General features: G+C 36.4%; 1 protein-coding gene across 2 annotated transcripts in view; it reads right to left on the bottom strand.

Moving 5' to 3' along the window:
* The window catches only part of LOC110036438 (probable alpha-amylase 2), a gene marked incomplete at its 3' end in the record, with an annotated part of 90,230 nt that overhangs the window by 13,366 nt on the left and 55,718 nt on the right, over nt 1-21,146 (bottom strand). For both annotated transcript variants that reach the window (XM_020740884.1, XM_020740883.1), the window contains 5 exon segments: nt 3,432-3,467; nt 3,621-3,743; nt 3,831-3,919; nt 12,006-12,121; nt 12,206-12,351. In XM_020740884.1, coding sequence (XP_020596543.1) covers nt 3,432-3,467; nt 3,621-3,743; nt 3,831-3,919; nt 12,006-12,121; nt 12,206-12,351 — 510 coding nt within the window.

Raw genomic sequence — 21,146 nt, 5'->3', positions numbered from 1 at the left:
TGGGCGTAGTTGAGGGGCTCAGTTTGGCTCGTTTTAAGCCCTTGCCCGAGGGCCTGGCTTGTTGGGTGGTTGTCCTGTACTTCTCCTATTCCTACCCGTGAACCTATTGAGGGGTTGTCTGGGACGGTATGGCTCTTCTTGTTGAGTCTGAGTGGCTTGAATTTTATTGTTGAATCAAGTTTTTCATCCCAAAAATTATAATCATTTTAGTTAGCCTCTTATGTATGTCGAGGGAGCATAGTAGCCACTGGTGGTTCTTTTGGTTGTCTTAGTCGTGAGCCTCTTTTGGCCATTTTTCTTGACTCAGCCGTGAGTGCCTTATTCTGTTGGTGGACTTAGCCGAGAGCCTCGGTGGTTGTTTGCTCCCCTCTATTGAACCCGGTCATGAGCATTTATTTGGTTCTATGGGAAGATTTTATGTTTATTTGATATATGAGGCCATTGATTAATTTGGAAGTTAGAGGATCCTGATTTTTGCATGGGTTTGGGAGTACTAGTGGTGGTATTCTCCGGATTATTTTCCTTTTGTGAAGTTTGGGAGATTTCTAAGTCTCATTTTGGAAAAACAATTAGTTGGAATGAATTAATTTCATAAAAGATATCTTTGGGGTTTGGATATCGGCGTTAAGAGGTCATTTTGACTTTGGTTGATCCACTTATGAAAAAGTGAGAAAATGATATCCTTTCGGATTGATTCAAAGATCTTCGGGCTTTCCTTTTCAGGTATTTTCGTCACGAGTTTTGAGAGTCGATTCATCCTTTGTCCTTTTCGATGTTTTAGGTGAATCAAGCTCTCATCTCTCTCACCCTATTTTTGTTATTTTTTTCCTTGCTTCTTATGCTTATGTCTGATACATAAGTGTCCACGTATAGTCTTTTGCTATACGTGAAACCATCAAGCAATGTCGCAAGTAGGTCGGTTTTGTTTTAGGGCTTAGGGCGGTGATGAAAAAGGCACACTGGGGATAGAGCATAATGATATGTCATCCTACGACATCGGGATTCGATTCAAGAACCCATCAGGATCCAAGTCAAAAACCCGGTGAGCTGTAGGATGACAATATCATTCACCGATACAAGACTAGCGGGAGCTTACCTGAACCTTCTTAGGTTGTTGGTAGTCTTATGCCCGACAGCGTGATCGACTCGTGGACAACTACTTTTCAAAATTGATAAAAACTAAATTTGATAAGAACAAACACATCTTTTTTCCAAAACAAAAAATATATTTTTCGCTACAAACAAACTTGATACAGTCCACTTTTTGCATGTTTGAAACTTATGCGCATGCTGAATACATAAATTTTAAATACATTTTAAATATTGGTTGTCCACCTTTCGATCACCTATTTAGGCTAAGGAATACCCTCCTGAGTTAGGTTCGATAGGACACCCTTCTAGTTGAGTGGCGGGTTTTATACATCCGGGTGACCGAGTAGCCTTCGACAACCCTCGAGTTATATAGCAACCCTCGAGTACTAATATATAGTTGAGTCTAGCCCCGACCCGAGTGCTTGTGGTCCCCTCTTTTCGGACTTTTTCATATGTATTATCGAATTTTTTGGACAAAGCAATCGTCGTCTCTTTTCGGGATTTTCCCGTGTTTTCTACGATTTTAATCGATTTGTTGGTTCGTCGATTTCCTCGCATTTCTCTTGTCGTGAGTCTTTTGACGATCTTTCTCGAGATTTCTGGACGATGTTTCTTTGTTTTTCGCTTATATAAAGCATTTTAGTCTGCTTCCTCAAATTTTGTTATTTGTACCAGTTGCATCAATTACACTTAAGGAATAGCGGATCTCCAAGGTATACAGGTTTGTTTTATGTTTACAGCATGTTATTATCTTATAATCACTTCTCTACTGTACTTTTTACTTTTCTTTACACCGCATGTTGTACTAGTTTCTTTACTGCATACTCTACTGTTTGTCCTATGTTACATATTCTACTGTTATGTTATACAATATACAACTTCAACATGTTATCTATAAAAATATTTGAAGAACTACAACCATAGGCCCGTTGGATTTGACATCATAACCTGACACCCTAAAAATCTTAAACTCGTCACGAAAAGGAACTTGGAATTAGCGCGGTGGGCAGCACGACCATCTTCAACAGCATCTTCAACAGCAGAACATGTCTTTTCAACAGCAGAACATGTCTTCCTCAGCTAAACTATTCATTTCCTAGAAATTAAAATAACAATCTATAGGATTTCAAGATTGTTCGCCAAGCGCAACATAAATCCTCAACTTTTTCGTTAGGCATTTGTATAGCTCTGCTATACGATATAAGCTCTAACTCGTTTTAGAATTCTGAAGTTGTCGTTCGTTACGACCTAAATCCTCACATCTTCCAGGCTATTTGTGTGATCGTTTCACGCGAATGTAAGTCCTAAATAAATAAAATTGGCAGGATAAAAAACTTGAATATTTCTCCTCGAAACTGAAGCCAAACCATAGGGTAGACTGGAAAGTCACCGAGGATCTCATCTGGATCTGTCGCATCCTCTAGTTCTTCTTCCTTTGAATTTTGTAATAAATGTTCCAAGTTTGAACATTTCCCTTTTACACACCTCTTTGTCCAATTTGATTGAAAAGTCTAATCTTTTTTGAAGTCCTTGAAGATAATTTTTTTTTATTTTTATCGAGAGTATTCTTAAGAGATTTCAGTCATTTAAAATGTAATTAACTATATGAGCTTGCCCTTATACGAAGTTTTTCCGAACCTAGCTTAAAACAAACCCTATTTAATTTTTCATATTAAATAAGAGAATTTGTCGGCAAATAAAATGGTTTCGCAGACCAAACGGACGTCATATATTTCTTAGTTTATTTGATCGAGTCTCATCCTCAAGTTTCGTGTTCATCCCTCGGGATAGATACAGGGTTTGAGGTAAAGCGCTATTTCATTTAAACTATGAAAAATAGTCAGTATGAAAAATATGGGGTCAGTTTCATTTCATATTTTTCTAAACTTAAATCTATATGTAAATTAAAGCGTCATTCTGAAGCGGGCGACGGGATTTTGATTCCGGTGACCGACAGCTTTCTACGGGCAACTCCCCCAACCCAACTTTTTATCGCTGACATATAAATTGAGCAAAAATCATATAAATTTTTAAGTTCTCCTTTGTGGCGCTAGATCTCTATAACAATTACTTTGTCGTTCATCATTCTTGTCCCTATGTTAATACATAACATATAAAACAAGCAAGGATACTGAAGAAGTTTTATGCTAAATACAAGTCCAATTTATGTTGTTGCTTGTCTTGATGCATAAATCAATACGCTTGTTGAGGGTAGAACACAAATCATGTGCCAGAGTAGATTGAAAATGTAAAGCAAGAAAAAAGCAGAAAATCAGAGCTCAGGCGTATTGGAAGAAACAATACACCCAAAAAAAATTTCTATCAGATTATCAACAAACCTCCATAATGTGATCCGACGGAAAAGGCCAGTGACCCTGAAAATACAAATACAAGAAGGCATAATCAAATAATCATATTTGAAATTCAAAATGAACAATCCCTTTAATCATCTCTTAACATTCCAGCAGGAAAAAAAAAACTTCCGAAAGCATAAAATCATGGTTTATAGCCAAAAAACACATGTAAACCTGAGTGGATCCCGTGTCATGGTTCTCAATGAATGTCACAGCCCTCGAAGGCCACCAGCCCACCACACCAGGTGGCTTCCCCTGAGGATCTTTCAAACGCCATAGCTCTCCTTTCATTGCTTCCTATTTCAGAAAAATAGCTTTGGTAAACCGCATTGCTCCTAACCAGCTAACCAAGTTCATGCAAAAACTAGACCATTTAACTGATACCTGAAGAATACCCTTGGTTGTGAAATCAAATGCAGCACAAAGCCCTCCAGTGTTGTCAATCCAATTTATAATCCTTTGTCTGTGATTATCTGTACTTTCCAACGCAAAAATTAAGAATAATATAAATAAATAATCCCTAATGCTACCTCGAAATGACATCAAATATTCAGCTAGACCTGACCCTTGTACTGAACTCAATAAAAGCAGCAAGTAGCAGTAATCATAAAAAAAATGATTTTCCCCAACCAGTATAACAAAGCATTTGTGGGATATTTACCCAGAAACCAATTGCCATGAGATCAATAACAGTTCCACCAAAGAACGGTGATATTGATGAGAACGTGCATGGTTTACAGCCATAAATACAAAAGGTGAATAATGTGCTACTTTTACGCGTTTATTCTCATTGGAAGCATTCCATCAACCACTACTCCGAAAAAATTTTTTCATTTTATTTTATCAGTCGATCATTTTAGACAAATTATGGTTTATATGAGAAAACTACATGATATGTGCGTTAAAGTTAAGAGTATTTTTCTTTTACTTTTAGCCCTAAACTGTAATATTGTGCACTACTTTTTTATTATTAAGTCTTTATGTAACACTTTGTTATTTTCTAATCTTTTGTTTTATTATTATAGATGACATCAGGTGGTGGCAAGTACAAGGAAGACAAATATTGTATTCCGTCCTACCATCAGACCAGTACAGTCACTCTCACCACGATGACTTTCTCGTTGATCTCACCACCCGAATCTACTCACCAGCTTTTTATTCCCTGAGTCCTGTCGACGCCACTCTATTTTACTCATTTCACCCTAACATTGGTTATGGGGAGTCCAACTATCATCATCCACAACTACTGCCGCCACCAACATATCAACATATTTCATCCACTTCTATTGAACAGGGTGGCACTGACAGCGATACTTAAGTTTGTATGCATTTTCAATTATTTTTTTGATTTCTGCAGTGGTAACTAAAGGTTCTTTCACAGGCTCAATCCATAATGACATAAAAATAAAAGATAGTATAATGAGCAAATATGATCCTTCCTATTTATCCTATAAGAAGATATTTATTGATGTGCATGACATATTGTTTAGAGAATTTGAGATAGTAACTAAATTCAATACACTTATGTAACACATGATGCTTTATATCTAATGATTCTCAATTATATGTTTTATGTTAAAAAAACAATTTGGTGGCTACATCAGCATAACAAAGATATTAGAAGAAATTTAAAATAGAAGGCACTATCATTTACGTGACATGTTCACAAACAATCGCAAGTGTGGGCAGAGAACTCTTTGGATTGGAGAGGAAGTGTGGGCTAAGCTATATAGGTCATGAACATATAGCTTTCTATGACCTTTGACGCAAGGTAGCAATCCATGATATGATAGGACATGAAAATAGTTGAGATCTATACATTTACGAGTGACATTTTTATGCTCTAATTATATTAATATGAAATAACATTGTTATGATTATATACAACAAATAATTTATGAACATGCTTTTAATTTTAATTGTGATTTCATGCTTATGACATGCATGTTTATATAGCAGTGTTGCTTTCTATACTACATGTTTTCCTTTTCATGTCAATATAATTCTAGCATATAGTGACTTGTGTGACGACATGTACAATTCCATATGAACATAAATATTATTTCATTTTAGTGTATAAAATCTTATTTTAACCTTGATTATTTCTCTAAGTTCATTGTTATTCACTCTACATTGTTGCCTTTCAGAAAAAGGCAATGAGAACTAAGGTGAGTATTTAGGTGTGATTTGTACAACTTTTATTTGTATAGTTTTGGGGAGTCTATACAGACTTTTTGGTTATATATTTTATTTATGTTGAATTTAACAGCTCTGTATAGTTTTCATGTTCTGAGGTTATGATTTTTCAAGCTTCCAAGTATGTATATGGATGAATTATGAAATGCAATGTATCACGTATGTTGCAACAATTCAACTAGTCTAGTTAATCACCCACTGGGTTCTGATTCTACAAGTCAAAATGAGTATTGGTAAGAACTCAGTCTGACTGAATCGTCGGACTCTGTCACACCTCAGTCGACCTATAAATGGAAGTCAGTTGGGGTATGACACTTTAACTGAAGAATTCGAGATATCTTTCCTGGATATCTAAAACTCTCTCAAGTAGCATCATTTTCCGATCCATGTTTCCATACGAATCTCTCTTTTTCGTAGTATTTTAACTTCAAAGTCCAGTACTCTTTCAGCTTCTTCTATATAGGTGAAATCAAGTTGTATCTTCACTAAATTTAGAACAATTATAACAGACTCGTCAACAATATATTTTCTAACTGACGATATATGAAAAACATTATGTACTCCTTGCATATGAGCTGGTAAAGTCAACTCATATGGAACTAACAGAACTGGAGTTTAATTTTCATGTCTTTTCAAATCTTTGCACACATTTCAAAGGACTGATTGTAATAAAAACAAAATCTCTAACTTCGAATTCAACACATCAATGTTTAGCATCATAATATTTTATCTGTTTAACATATGTCTTTAATTATTTTTTAATCAGTCTAATCTTTTCAGTAGTATCATTAACCAAGTTAGCTCAAATGACATTTCTTTCACCTGCTTTAGCCCATAAAAAAGTATTCTGCACTTTATTCAAAATGAAGTTTCATATGGAGTCATCCCAATACTTGCATGGTAATTATTATTGTAAGCAAATTTTACCAAGGGTATATATGATTCCCATCATCCACCAATATCAAGGACACAACCTTAGTAGATACTCCAAATTCTTAATAGTATTTTCTAACTCGCCATCTATTTGAGTGAGGAAGGTTGTATTAAAAATCAACCTTGTGCCCAAAGCCTCGTGAATTTTCTTCTGCGACTAGAAAAAAATCTGTCATCTTTATCTGAAATAATATTTGACATTATGCAACCTTACAATTTCATCCACATATAATTTGGCTAACTTCTCAACAAACTATGTCTGTATAATGAGGAAGAAATGTGCAGATTTTATCAATCTGACAACAATTACCTAAATAAAATCAAGTTCTTGTTATGACCTAGGCAATATAATCACAAAGTCCATAGTCTCCTCTCATTTCCATAATGGAATAAATAAAAGTTACAGCTGATCTCCTAGACATCGATGTTCTGCCGTCACTAGTTGACATGTAAGATACTTAGCCACAAATTCTGTAACATTTCTCTTCAATCCTAGCCACCAAAATATTTTTTGAAGTTCTTGATATATTTTATTAGTCCCTGGGTAAATAGTATAGCCAGATAAATGTGTCTTAGCCATAAGTTCTCTTCACAATTATCAACATCTAGAATATAAATCTTGCATTTATATCTCAACAGTTCATCCATATCTAACATATACTTCTCCAAATTTTCATCCTTGACCTGATCTAAAATCTTCTTAACAGTGAAGTTCATATCAATGAATCTTTGAAACTATCATTCAATGTGGACAGCACAGCCAACTGATTCAATTTAACTGTCATCACCATAACCAATCACAAAAAGCTTCAGCCTCTCCAAATCCTCAAGTAACTACTGCTGATTGAATAAACAATTCAAAATACCTAAAGTCATCCTGCTCAGTGCATCTGCTACCACATTTGCCTTCCTCGAGTGATACTATATATCCAAGCATAGACTTTAATGAATTCCAACCACCTCTATCTCAAATTAAGCTCTTTTTGAGTAAAGATGTATTTCAATTCTGGTGATCAGTAAATACCTCACATCTGACTTCATATAAGTAGTGCATCTAAATCTTAAATGCAAATACAATAGCAACCAACTCCAAGTCATGAGTAGGATAATTCCTTTGATGGCTCTTCAATTGCCTTGAAGCATAGGTAAAGACCATTCAATATTGCATAAGTATACAACTCAAACCCTTCAAATATGCATCAATGAAAATCTGAAACTCATCTAAACCTTAATAAATAATCAACACTGGAGCATTTATTATTAAGCAACACATCAACTTCCGATATTCCCACGAGTTTTCCATTGAATTTTAGATTTGGAAAAATAAGGTTGATTCTCAAAGAATGTGACATCCATGAAGTTATATATTTTTATAGATATTGGAGAATAGCTTTTGTATCATTTTTTATTGGATGAGTAACCGAGAAAGATGCATCGATATACTTGGGATCATGTTTTAATAAATTTCCATTAAAGAAAAGATAGTTAGGAAAGTTAGTAAAAAATGATACCAAATCATGTTTGTTAGTTTTCCAAGTCCGTCATGAATCTACATGAAGACAGACGGTGACCGTTGAATAAAATTATGGTCGTAAGGAGTTATCAGGTCCAATAGGGACTAAAGATACATTATTCAATATAAAAATGACTTCTAAGGAAGAAGATTTTGAGGCAACACTGTGTTTGGCCTTGATTAGATTGTGAAATCTAAATCAATATTTGTCGCACAAATGAAATCAAAGTTCCCTTAGTTTGACTGCTTGCTTGGATAAGCAAACATGAATCAGAGGGAGGTGCATAGCTCATGGTGTGCACATGTTTGGCATTAGGCTAGGGATGATTGAGCCTTTTTCAAGTCGACATCTCATGAGATGACAGCCAGGGCAAGCCAAATCAACTGCGGGACTGAATCGTTCAGCTTTAGCAAACTAATAGCAAGGCCAAGATCGAATCATTCGTCTTTACTGAACAAAAGAGACCAGCGACTCATGCGTACAAAAAGATCCATTCGAATGGAGGAGATAGACTACAGCTAGGGTACCTATAGTTTGATCGAGAGAGTAAGGTAGGAGATCTCATTGTGGTTGTTGGTGAGTGCATATGAGAGAGGTGAGCGAGAAACGAAGGACTCGCGGGACTCACAAGACTAGCAAGACTCACGAGCATGAAACAAGGAGGTGTTCGCTTCCTGTAGCGAACCGAGCCAAGTCGAGGAGAGGCGAGGATGCTTAACATTGTAACAACACAAGGAGATGTTCCACGAACTACTCGAACAAAACAGATGGTTGCGATTTTCTCACGTAGAGAAGTTCGAGTCCTAGAGATGCACGGAGGCCCTAATATCATCTAGAATTTTGAAAAAAAATTTAATTCTTGCTCATATTGTTGCATTATACTTTCTAGATATACAATGATGAAAGGAAATAAAATAGGAAATCCTCCAAGCAGAGAAGAATACAAAAATTGGAAACACAAATAAAAGAAAATAAAATTAGTGGAATATATTCCGAGAGAAGGAAATAAATTTCCTCTTAATCAAGCATGCGGATTGGCACTTACCTAGAATTCTCTTTGCGACATTGACAACTACTAGTCCACTTGTTCTTAGATCTTATAATCATTGTGTCCACAAATTAACATCTTCACATTTGATGTGGTAAATCTAATTTTAGTTTTAGGTATTGTCCTCGCTTGCTTATTTTTCACCACAAGTGAGTTATGGCTCGTAACTTGAGAGTGACATCTATACCAACCCCTGTCTACTTTCACCATAATCAGATAAACTCTACAACTTGAGGGTGGCATTCTAGAAAATCCTATCATACTAAATACCCTAGTTAAGTGAGGTCATAACACAGCACTTCTTGAAACTCATAAAACTAGACAAATTTAAATTTGAACTCATTTCATTAATTTTAAAACCCGCCGTCAACCTAACATCCAGCATTTATATTCCATATCTAGGCTTTAAATTGACAATGGTGATTTCAGATGCAACCATAAGATAGGTAAATATGATTTTTTGGAAATGATAAAAAAACACAGATTAAAGATTACATAACTAAAATTAACAAAAGAAGACTTAAAAATATGTTAACCCCGGATGTAAGGGTCAAATAGTAGGGACAAGGCTAACCATGATGATGACAAACAAATCTAATCACATAAATAATGAATATGCATTTAAAACCAAAAAAAATTATGCAACAAATTAAAATCCACATACTCATTGAAAATCAGATTGAATGGTATTTGAGAAAATCAATCTCACAGTCCAAGTAACTAAAATTAGTTCAAGACAAAGGTAAAATGAAAGAGCTCGTCAAAATAAGAATAAATAAGCCTCATGTATGTAAACAACGGAAGACCTCACTTCAAAAACCTTAAAGTCTCTCACTCGATTATGGGGTTGTCTCCCAAATCCAAAAAAGTTGTACATCGACTAGAATTTAATTCAGAATAATTAACTGTGTTTTGTAAATGCCTCAAACTCCAATTTATAATCATAAAATCTCTTTGGAATCCTTATTCACCAATCAAAGCAACTGATACTCGAGTTAACCTAAAGTAAAATAGGAAACCAAATATTATTACTGAAAAGCAAATAGACAGCTACAATCAGACTCACTTGAACAGGAAATAACAACAAACATGGCCAAGCTCACACTAGGGCCAATCCATGAGCGATGGAGGTCAACTAGGTGGTTGGGGAGTGGAGATAGATGGCTGAAATGGGTTGTAGGTAGTTCGAACAGCTAATGCAGGGGCTGGAATCCCGTTGGCAGCGAAGTGGAGAGCTGGGACAGCAAGGGCAGCAAGTGGGGTGGCAAGCGGAGCAGCAAGGCGCTGTGGGAAAAGGCTGGAACGGCGAGGGAACAGCATGAAAACAGCCGGCGTGCTGTTTTCCAGATGACAACAGTGTTTCGGATGGCTGGACAATGGTCAAAACAGCGAGGCTAAAGGGGGAAACATTGGCGGCAGTGAAGGTGGGGGGCTGTAACTGCATAAAACAACAATTGGAATGCTGTTTCGGGCTGCTACAACGGGATACGACGACTGGGAGCAATGTGGGGAGGAAGTGAAAGGATATAGGGAAGATAATCAACACCTCGGGAGAGATATATAACCATAGCACAACCAAATCTCTCGAATACAACCCTCGAAGGAAGAAACCAACGCCAGCAACTGTCCTAAACAAACTCACACAAAAATCTGAAAACCTAGAAACAAGAATCAGTGAATCACATATATATACCCTAGATAACTAAGATTGGATTCCCCTATGAAAAGAAGACCAAACCTCGTGAGAGAGCCGATCGGCCCTTCCAGATCTGGAACGATTTGGTCCAGACAAAGGGTATCGAAGGAGAAGCTCGCAGCTCCCGCTATACGGCGCCCGTGGCGTTATTGGCGCACCCGCAGTGTTATTCGAGCATTCGCATCCCAGCCTCAGCAACACATAAAATTCATTGCATCAGCTGTCAACAAAACAACAAATCCCAATAACGGAGGAAGGGGAGAGCATAGAGTCACAAAACAATGTAAATGGAGGGAAATGATAATCACAACAGTAAAACAGAGGGGTGATAGCTACCAGAGATGAATTGCAAGATCAATGCAAATGAATAATAGAGAATCTAGAAATATGAGGGAATTCAAAACAATCCAAAGTTACATGATGGCGGATCACCCTAGGCATGGAATTCAAAACAATCCAAAGTTACATGACGGCAGATCACCCTAGGCATGTACATACAGGCTTTTCCTAAAATGAAGGAAGATATTGAAACATCAATAATCAAATAAAAAGTTCATAGTCCGTCTTAACACAAGAGATTTGTGTTTAAAACTTATTATGTACTTCAAGATTTGCAACAAATTATCACTAAACTACACGAAAGCAAATTAGATATCATTTTCCCATTATCCAAAACTCAAGGTATCAGTGATGTAGATGCTAATTCTCTAACTTCCCATTATCCCAATTTTTTCTTAACAAAGTATGTAATAATCACTATATCAGCTTGACTCGTCCCTTTTAAGTTTGTATGTTTGGAAAGAAGCACTGGCATTACAATTCAAAATCAATCTCTAGTAACTACCCTGAATGAAATATAGTTGCATATCAGATCATTCTACTCTAATCTTGAAACCCATCAAGGCTTACCCCCTGTGGAAGCAAAAACAAAAAGATAACACGCATCAACAATTTTTTTATTACTATTATTGTTCTTATAATCCGTCTAATCTATTGGAATTGAAGTGCAGAATTTACAAAACAATTCACATTCAATTAAGACAATATGAAATATAAGCTCATGGGAAGGATACTGAATATATTTCTTAAAGATAGGGTTCATTTTGATTTGCTCTGACAGAAAGAAAATACTTAGCTTAAAATAATAACAACCAATTATTGCAAGTCATTACCTTGATTGTAGTCCAAGTGATCAGCCGAGCTGTAGCTGCAGCTATCCCAATATTCTCCAACTGAAAATATTGGCTTTGATTGCTCTATGTACTCGTTCACAAACTTCGCATCATAGCTGGAATTGGTACGGTAGAAATGTTAAATTTAAATAGTGAATTTACTATCTTGCGTGGCTAGAATCCTATGGCAGTGGACTTACCCTTTGGCAAAATCAAAGCGGAAATCATGAAATCTGATTGTTTCACGAAGCCATTTGAGCCAGTTGACTATATCTTTTCTTACAAAAGGTTGTGTATGGTCAATATTGGGAACTCCAGGAAAACTGCAGCCCGTGCTTTGACTTCCCTACAACTTACATATAGCAAAAATGTAAGTATACAAGAGGATGGGTGTGGAAGGCCGAGAAAAAGGGGTCCAACCCAAAAAATGTAAATTCTAAAGTCTTTTTTTATTCAAAAATATGTAAGAACCCATACTTTTCTTCTTTTTTTTCTCGCAATCTCGCTCGCACCGCTTGCTTAATCACGAACCTCCCCCTTTTGTTTGAATCCTGCGATCCCGTGAATCTCGCAATCATGTCTTGTTACCTTCCTAGTTGGGAAAGCCATGCAACTTTCCCATTCCTCCCTCGCTATCACCGCCTCGTTGCAATTATCTAAGGCATTGCAAAACTCCTCTTTGCAGTCAAAGATCTTCCTTCCTATAGTCATTAGAACTTTTCCAATCTCGTCTCTTATCTTCTTCCTAAAGCTTTTACAACTGTCCTTTCCCTCACCTCCTTCCCGCAACTTCGCAACGTCGTCCTCGGTGGTCAAATAACTTACCACTACAGTCGAGGTCGATGGTAAGTTCCCTCATTACTTTCTACTTATCTTTTGTCCATGATGTTGGTATCCAATTTTATATTTATTACCTCCCCATTGCTTGGTAATCTCCTTAGGTTAGAATAAAGTTAAATTCAAATCAATCCCTGCACCTAACCTAATAAATAATTAATCTTAATATATTTAATTGCATATATCTTAAATTTTGGGATTCTAATTTGTGTAGGATTTACTAGTAATTGAACTAATAAATTTGGAGTTTAGCTTTCACCTTGAGAAAAGTAAATGTTCTTTATTATGGGGTAATTATACCCTTCATTGTTAGGGGCATTATCCTTACGACTTAATTTAGAGTCTTAGTTATTTATAGAATTGTCAACTATATTCTTTAAATTATGTTCATTTATTTGCAATAGAATTTATTTTTGGTTCATAACGACTATGAATAATTAGTCTTACTTTATTGTTGCATAAACTCATGTTTAATTTCTAGCATCTCATGATTTCATTATTTATTATTTATTTTATAGCTTTGATATGTTAAATCTCATTCTTGTACATTAATAATCATGAATACTGATGACATGTTGTAGTCATATCAATGTGTTTGATTGTGAAGGGTATTTTTATGTTTTTTTGTAAGTTGTTGATTTTTAGGACTTAAAGCAAAAAGGAAGCAAAAATGATAGAATTTGGAGTTAAAATAGCGTTTTTGAAGAAATACTAAGCGTTGACGGTGCCAGAAGCAGTGTCGATGGCGCAGACTTACAGAACGGCTCATGGATTTTACTCAGCGTCGACGATGCCAGAAGCAGCGCCGACGGTGCAGACTTACAAAACGGCTGATGGATTTTACTCAGCACCGACGACGCCAGAAGCAACGCCGACGATGTCATTTGACAAAGAGCAGCGAAATTAAATACGGGACACTGGCGTCGACGGCACCAATGTCGGTTCAAACCCTGTTTCTAGAAGATATGACGAATTTGGATGCTTTTTAAGGGTTTTTGGATGCACCTATTGGAGAACCAACTCTAGGCTCTATCAGGGGCCGAAATTAATTAGAAAAGGCGCTCATCTTCATTCCGACTTGCTCATTTTCGCCACAGCTCGCCTCCATACACTTTTTCCATCTTCATTCCACCACCATTCAGGAGTCTATTAGTGACTTATCTTTAAGAGTTTAGAGTTTTGTGATGAGATTAAGGGTGAATTCTTCTCTAAGAGTGTTGGAGAAGGAGAAAAGTGAGAGATTTCTTCTTCTTACATTTCCTACGAGAGGCTACAAGGGATTTGCTTTGAGAAAGAGTTTCAGATAAGTGTTTGTTTATTAATGTTGTATGAACTTTCTTTTGTATATGAAATTTGTGTTTTGTCGTATCTTTCTCATGAAGTCTAATTAGTTTTCTTTATCTTTTTTACTACTCTGAGATATGATAAAATGAAAAGATAATATGGGTTTGTCAATATTAAAATATAAAATAAATTGTGATGATTTTTCAACTTCGAACTTAATTTATTTTTCGATCTAATCAATTGAATTGTTAAAATGTGTTGTGAAACATATGATCCGGGAAATAGAGTATGAGTTCTACAAAAGAGTGAGGATCACATTTGATTCCATGAAGAAGTATTTCGTTCATGGAATTAAGTGCAAATAAATAGGAAAATATACATTGATTGAGTGTAGAATTAGAGATTTTAGGGTGACAGACTAAAATCCTCAATTCGATCTTAGTAATTCGATCTTAGTGTTAAAAAACAAAGAGAGTTAGCCTTCAAGTGAAGGAAAGTGGGAGCTCTGGAGTGGAAGCCAGTATCCTCCTAGCCTGGTCACGGATTTAGGGACCAAACCTGGGATTAGCCAATGATTTTCTATAACACTATATCAGGGTAGAGAATTAAAACTGCTCCTATTTGGCACAATACATATTAAAATCATTTATCTCATCTCATTTTACCAAAATCTCATTGAATCTCAAAGATTGAGAATAAGATGTCATGTTCCATTTAAGAGGGTCTTATATCAATCTTAAGGATTGAGAATAGAATGTCGTGTTCCATTTAAGGTGGTCTTATACCAATCTCGAGGATTGAGAATAAGGTGTCGTGTTTCATTTAAGAGGGACTTACACCACTCTTGAGGATTGAGAATAAGATGTCGTGTTCCATTTAAGGGGGTCTTACAACAATCTCGAGGATTGAGAATAGGATGTCGTGCTCCATTTAAGGGGGTTTTATACCAATCTCGAAGATATGTGTCGCATTAGGGAGGAAAGCTCTGGGACTCATATCCAACCTAAATGGTGACAAGGGAAATATCTGCTACGTTGGGGAGGAAAGCATAAAGACTCACGTCCAGCCCAAAGGGGTAACAAGAAAAGAATTAGCGTCTCGGTACTGTCACCGAGAACAATATGCAAACAATGTAGAGAATTTGTAGTGTTTAACTCATAAATATGTGTCATGTGAAGATAGGTATTGGTGAGAAAAATTTATGAAATTTTGTGAGATTTTTGTGCAGAATGTGAAATTTCGTGGGGATGTAAAGAGAATTAGTGCAGACATGGACAGTTGTGCTGCGCGAGCAAAGAGTAAGAAACCTCGAAATCGAGAAAAACAACTCAACAGATTTATTTTCTTTTTTTGTTGCTTTTATCACATTTGATTATCAATATATATTTTTAAAATTCAATTTTTGTTTATTGATTTTCAAGAGGGTTCTTTGTTTTTTATTATTATCAAGTTTTTATTATTTTGTTCTTCGTTCATTATAGTTCGAAACCCACGTATGGTTCTGTGGCTTTTTATCCATCGCACAAAAGGGCAATTAAGCAAACTGACTAGATTCTGAAAAAGATTTCATTAATCTGCTTCAAACAGGAGTTACAGACACCCTGCGGAACCGTACCCTTGAAATACAGTGTTTGGCAAGGTCTGCTTCATTTCCTTTAAGAATCAATACTGATCTCACTGGTAACAGAATCTCCACAGATCCTCTAAACTCATCGAGGCTAATGACATATATTTCTTTCCCGAACAGGATATTGCTCTTTCTCATGAAGGAGACCGTGCATAAAGGTCTCACAAAAACATGATGGTCTATATGCGGGGGAATGCAGTCGCCTTCATCGTAGATATTAATGATGAAGTTGTTGGGAATGCAATTGGTTGGAAGTATGCTCCATTGAACCATCTGATCCGTGTAAAATATAGTTGTATAAAATTTATATAAGTTTGACTCTTCTATGTAATGGTGTCAAAAGCTTGATACAATATTTATTATTAAGAAATTTAAGCAATTAATGTTGGGATTCTACGCAAGTATACGTATCGTTATCAAGTAATAAAGGACTTTCTATTTAAGCCCTGAATATCGATCTCACGGGGAAGGTTTAAATTTGAAATGATAAATTAACTAGGAAATTCACAGAGATCAAATGAAATTACTGTCACTAATTTCGAATGTGTAAGATGCAATCAAAACTAAATTATTTAACTACTATCAAAACTGAAATGAAAAACTTTTTATAATGACTAGTCAGACTGACAGATCATAAAAAAAATTGTTGGATTTCTATTATATTGATGCCTACCTTTCCTTGCACTTGAGTGTGTGTTAAAAGATTGTTAAATCCTATATGCATAAACACATTTGATATTGTGAGATATAGAAATTTATTCGAAAATAAATGAATTTTAGTCGTTTATCTCATGACCCGGCCCGGGGCTTAAAATTAACCAAAGTGGAAACAGACAGTTGGACGTTAAAATTAAATTGTTTATATATTTAATTTTATCACTAACTGTTTAATAAAATATTAATCTAAAGAACAAGTAAAAAATATTTTTAATTAACAAATAAATGTTATTTTTTGGTTGTTGACCACTTCTTCTGTATTTGTTAACTCCTATATTATTTATCTTATTAAATTTGAAAAAAATATTGAAACAAGATGACCCAGAAGCAAACACACTTTTAAAGTACAGTAAACTAAGAAAATATATATATATATATATTGATTTTTCATATTTCTATAAAAATTTTGTAATAATCTAATGTATGTGTCGATGAAATTTACTTGATGGATAAACTTATAGTGATTTTACACTAATTATACTCTTCAATGTTTAATCATTAACTTTAATTTTACTTCATGCTATTAAAATTCAAATGTGTTCTAGGATCACTATTAAAACATAACATAACACGCACATAAACAATATTATCTCATTGGCATAATGGCTCATGATCTACTTTACACATTTGTCTAACATGTAAAGGTGTATACTCGCTCCTAGCCGATATTATTCTATTAGCACGACAATTAGTGATTTTAAACAACATAATTGTCTAGGGTGATAAGAAAATTTCTATACATGTGAGTATACCGACTTCCCTTGTCTATACCATCAGGGGTGGACCCATGAAGGATCCAAGTCCTCGCCCCCCCCCCCCCCCCCCACCCCTCAAATTCAATTTTTTTACTTATATGAGAGGGTAATTTGGTTTTTTCCCCTCCCGAAATATCACTCTGTCCCAGCCCCACCCATGTTGGGTCTAGGAGATAATTTTGCTCCCTCAAAAAAGAGATTGGTTTCACCCCTGTTAATACCATAAGAGGGTGAACTCCTCTTAGCAAGACCATCTAAACATTCATATGAACATTACTTGATTCTTTATATCATACATTTTGTCCTATATGAAATATCTTACCTCTATCTACTAATGAATAAATGTAATCTTAATAAATCTATATATCATGCAATAAGGTGATATTATATATATATATATGCCATATACTAAATTCTACAAATCATATAGTTATCAAACCTCTTTTTAGGAAAACTATATTATAACTATTTAACATACATACTTCATGACTAACAATATAAAGAATCATACGTTATATAAGACAATAGTCCACAACTATAAGCAGAAATATATTTAAAAATAAGAAATATTATTATAACTTGAAAACAAAATTATTCACTTTGATTCTAAACAATTTTCAAGTTCTCGACTTCTGTCTCCAACTTCAAGTTAGCGCCTATAATATAAAATATTACATTTAATAAATTTATCTCATACTACTTAATTATAATTTAGTTAATTATAGTTCAATTTTCTCATTTTGATTATGAGTTTAAATCCTTAAATTAATACTAACATTAATAACAATAATATAAACAAATTACTTTTGAAAGTTAAATTTTAAACTTTACTGCTTCAAACTCCTTAATCAACAATCTTAAACTTGCGCCACCTTAATTTCTAACATTAATTAATATGAATCTAATTTCTACTTAACTATAAAATTATAATAACTAAATCTTAAAACAATAAATAAATAGATTGATTAAATTTTACCTTAAATGTCACGACTACCCCCTTTCTTTCTCATGCATGAGATGAGTTAATCTCCCTTCACCCGCACGCTGCTTGCTCTACTTCTCCTCTGCTCAAGCCCGCAAACAGGAATCACTCCATCTTTTGCACGAAGTTGTATGAGCCCAGCTTCTCGCCTTTTCTTCTTCTCTTTAATCGTGCACAGGCTAGCTCCTCCACTTTAGCTAAAACCTGAGCCAAAAAGCTCTATAAATTTTTTCCCTTTCTACTTCCTCGGCTAAGGCACAAGATTCCCGTACGCATAGAGCCCTTCGACCGGTTTCCTCTTCCTGCAAGTGAAGCCACCCCTTTCAGGTAGGTTTGATCTTCACCCACTTCGAAACCGTCGAGGTTATTTCAATACCTTCACCCAGCCGACATCTCCTCCCTCAGCTTTGTTCCTCACAAGCAATTCTTCCTCTTTATTTCTTGACACAAGATTTAAGGGTTGAACCGACCCAACCAGTTTAGCAAGAGAGGGTTCGATCTAGCAGGAGGCTGGACCGACGCCCTCTCTGGGAGGGGGGGTAATATTTTCCCCTTCTTATTTTCGTTTCCCACCTATTTCATCTCTATTTATATTTGTTGAATTACGGTTATGTTTTTGTGAGTTTGATTTCATCTTTCTAACAAGGACAAATGTGAACATCCTCTCTTCCCTTTTCAAGGTTGTATCTGTGAACGATTGGTGTTTCGATTGTATGTTGCTTCGATGTGGTGATTATCCTCGACAATCCCCCTCCAAAATCTCCCTTTCACTATCGTTGTCACCGTATTTGTTGCAGCCTACCAAGGACAGCAATCTGCTATCTTCTGCAACTCCCAAACCTTCCTTGTTGCTGCCTAGCTGCAACTGCCACCCTATTCTTCTCCTCCTTTGTTGTATCGTAACCCATCTCCCCTCCACAAACCCCTATCGTAATCACTCCATACACCGTCCTTACCATAAACCTCGACTACACAATCTGTAATCCCCCATCTCCACTACCTCGCCATTCTCGTAACCCCTCTCCCCCCTAAAGAGCCATCCCATAGTCCTCTGCTGCTTTAGCCGTAGCCCTCTCCAACCCCACACCTGCTGCACCCTCATATACAATGATTACCCTGACTCTTTTCCACCTTTGTTCAACAAGCCCTCACCCAACTTCCTGTTGCAGTTAGCCTTCTAGTAGTTGTAGTTATTGCAAGCAACCCCCTCCCTTATTGTCCCGGTTGTCATTAGCCTTCCCAATACCCACGGTTATTGCGGGCTCCCCTAGTCTTATTCTAGGGTTTCCTAGCATCCGCAATAACCCAAATTTTTTTTCTATCGCCAAATACCCTTTCCACTACCAAATATCCTTAATCCCCCAACTCATTTTCAAACTAGCAACCTTAAACCAATTATTTTTACCCTCTTTCACCTACCAACCCTAAACGCTTGCTATGCCACTAAGGAGATACATGCTCGAACCTATCATAGAGGAGATACGTCAAGAGATCCACCAACTTCAGCGGAAGCTTGCGAACATTGTGGATGAAATCTGATGGGAGGTTACCCTCGTCCGTGATCGAGAGAATCGAAGGAAGGAAGTACATTATCTAAAGATGAAGCAGAAGACACTGTAGCAGTTCCTACCAGCTTACTGCAGACAAAGGATGCAAACTCTAGTTTCAGAAGTGGTGAGACCACATCACCAAGAGACCCCCATATTGTACAAGCAAATTTCAACCTCGGATCTTATAGCCAGAGTAAACCAAGTAAAACACCCAAGACGACCCCATCAGAGCACAAGTTGATTCAAAGTGGTGAACAAATGAAACCAATACGCATCCCAAAATCCATCACAACCAAGAAGTGTTGCAAGTGCCATGGATTTGGTCATGATGAATTAAAATGCCAACCAAATGGGTGATTTGTTTCACTAAGTAGGGTGTTGTTGAAATATTGGGCAATGACACCATTGATCCGGGATAAGATGAAGACTTCAGAGTGGATTCTCAATATGCAGCAAACAAAAAAGAGCCATGATTCCAGTTGACCCAAGGAGAGACATTCTAGCTAAAGTAGCAATAGCTATTCAAAAAGGTAGTGACTTTCATGAAAGGGGCGTTCATGCAGAGTATGAGACTGTGGTGCCTTGAGCTACAGTTTAGCAGGCGTTGATAGAAACATTAGCGGGACTGACTTTAGATGTTCAAAAGGGACATGAGCTTAAAGAGCCGATACTAGACACGAGTAAATTTCAGATAAAAGGATTTCAGGTATTTCAGATATCGAACCTACCTCTTGAGTAGCCCTGACGGAAGGAAATCCAACTTGTCAGGGGTGAAGATTTTACTTCACGAAGACAATCGTGAGTCATTTTGGATTATAAAAAGCTCAACGGTGTACCACCTGACAACAGATCAAACAAAATCGATGATCCACAGTAGTGGGAATCACCTCAGGATCATTGGGAGAAAGAATATTCTACAATGGGATTCAATTCCTTCCCAAGAAGAAGAAGCGGCTCTCATGAGTGGTTACATCTCAAGGTGGCCCAACCTGCTAGAGATGTTTCAAAGTTGACCCCCCTGACAACCTTGTTTATTAGACACATCCAGCCGAGTACAATGAGTGGGAGAAACATATTATATATTTACTTATTCATAATTTGGCTTAGGAAAACCAACATCATTGTGTACCTCCGGCTTGGATTGTGCCAAAAGAAGACGGATATCTTTTCTATCAAAATGTTCTTCAGAACGACGTCACTTACAGAATTGCTTACCGGGAGCTTACAACATGACCGACCTGACTACTAGGACGAGGCAAAAAGCTTTGACAAATGAGGTTGAAGCTCCCTCAACCCCGAGAGACTGGCGGGGCTTGGGGCAAAACCCGCCCCAACCGATTCAGCAAGAGAGAGTTCAGTCCTGCAAAAGGCTGGACCGGCACCCTCTCC

This window comes from Phalaenopsis equestris, unplaced genomic scaffold (assembly GCF_001263595.1).
Source record: "Phalaenopsis equestris unplaced genomic scaffold, ASM126359v1 Scaffold206503, whole genome shotgun sequence".
NCBI lineage: Eukaryota > Viridiplantae > Streptophyta > Magnoliopsida > Asparagales > Orchidaceae > Phalaenopsis > Phalaenopsis equestris.
The sequence above is the reverse complement of the archived record's forward strand: the minus strand, read 5'-3'. Positions and strand labels throughout refer to the sequence as shown.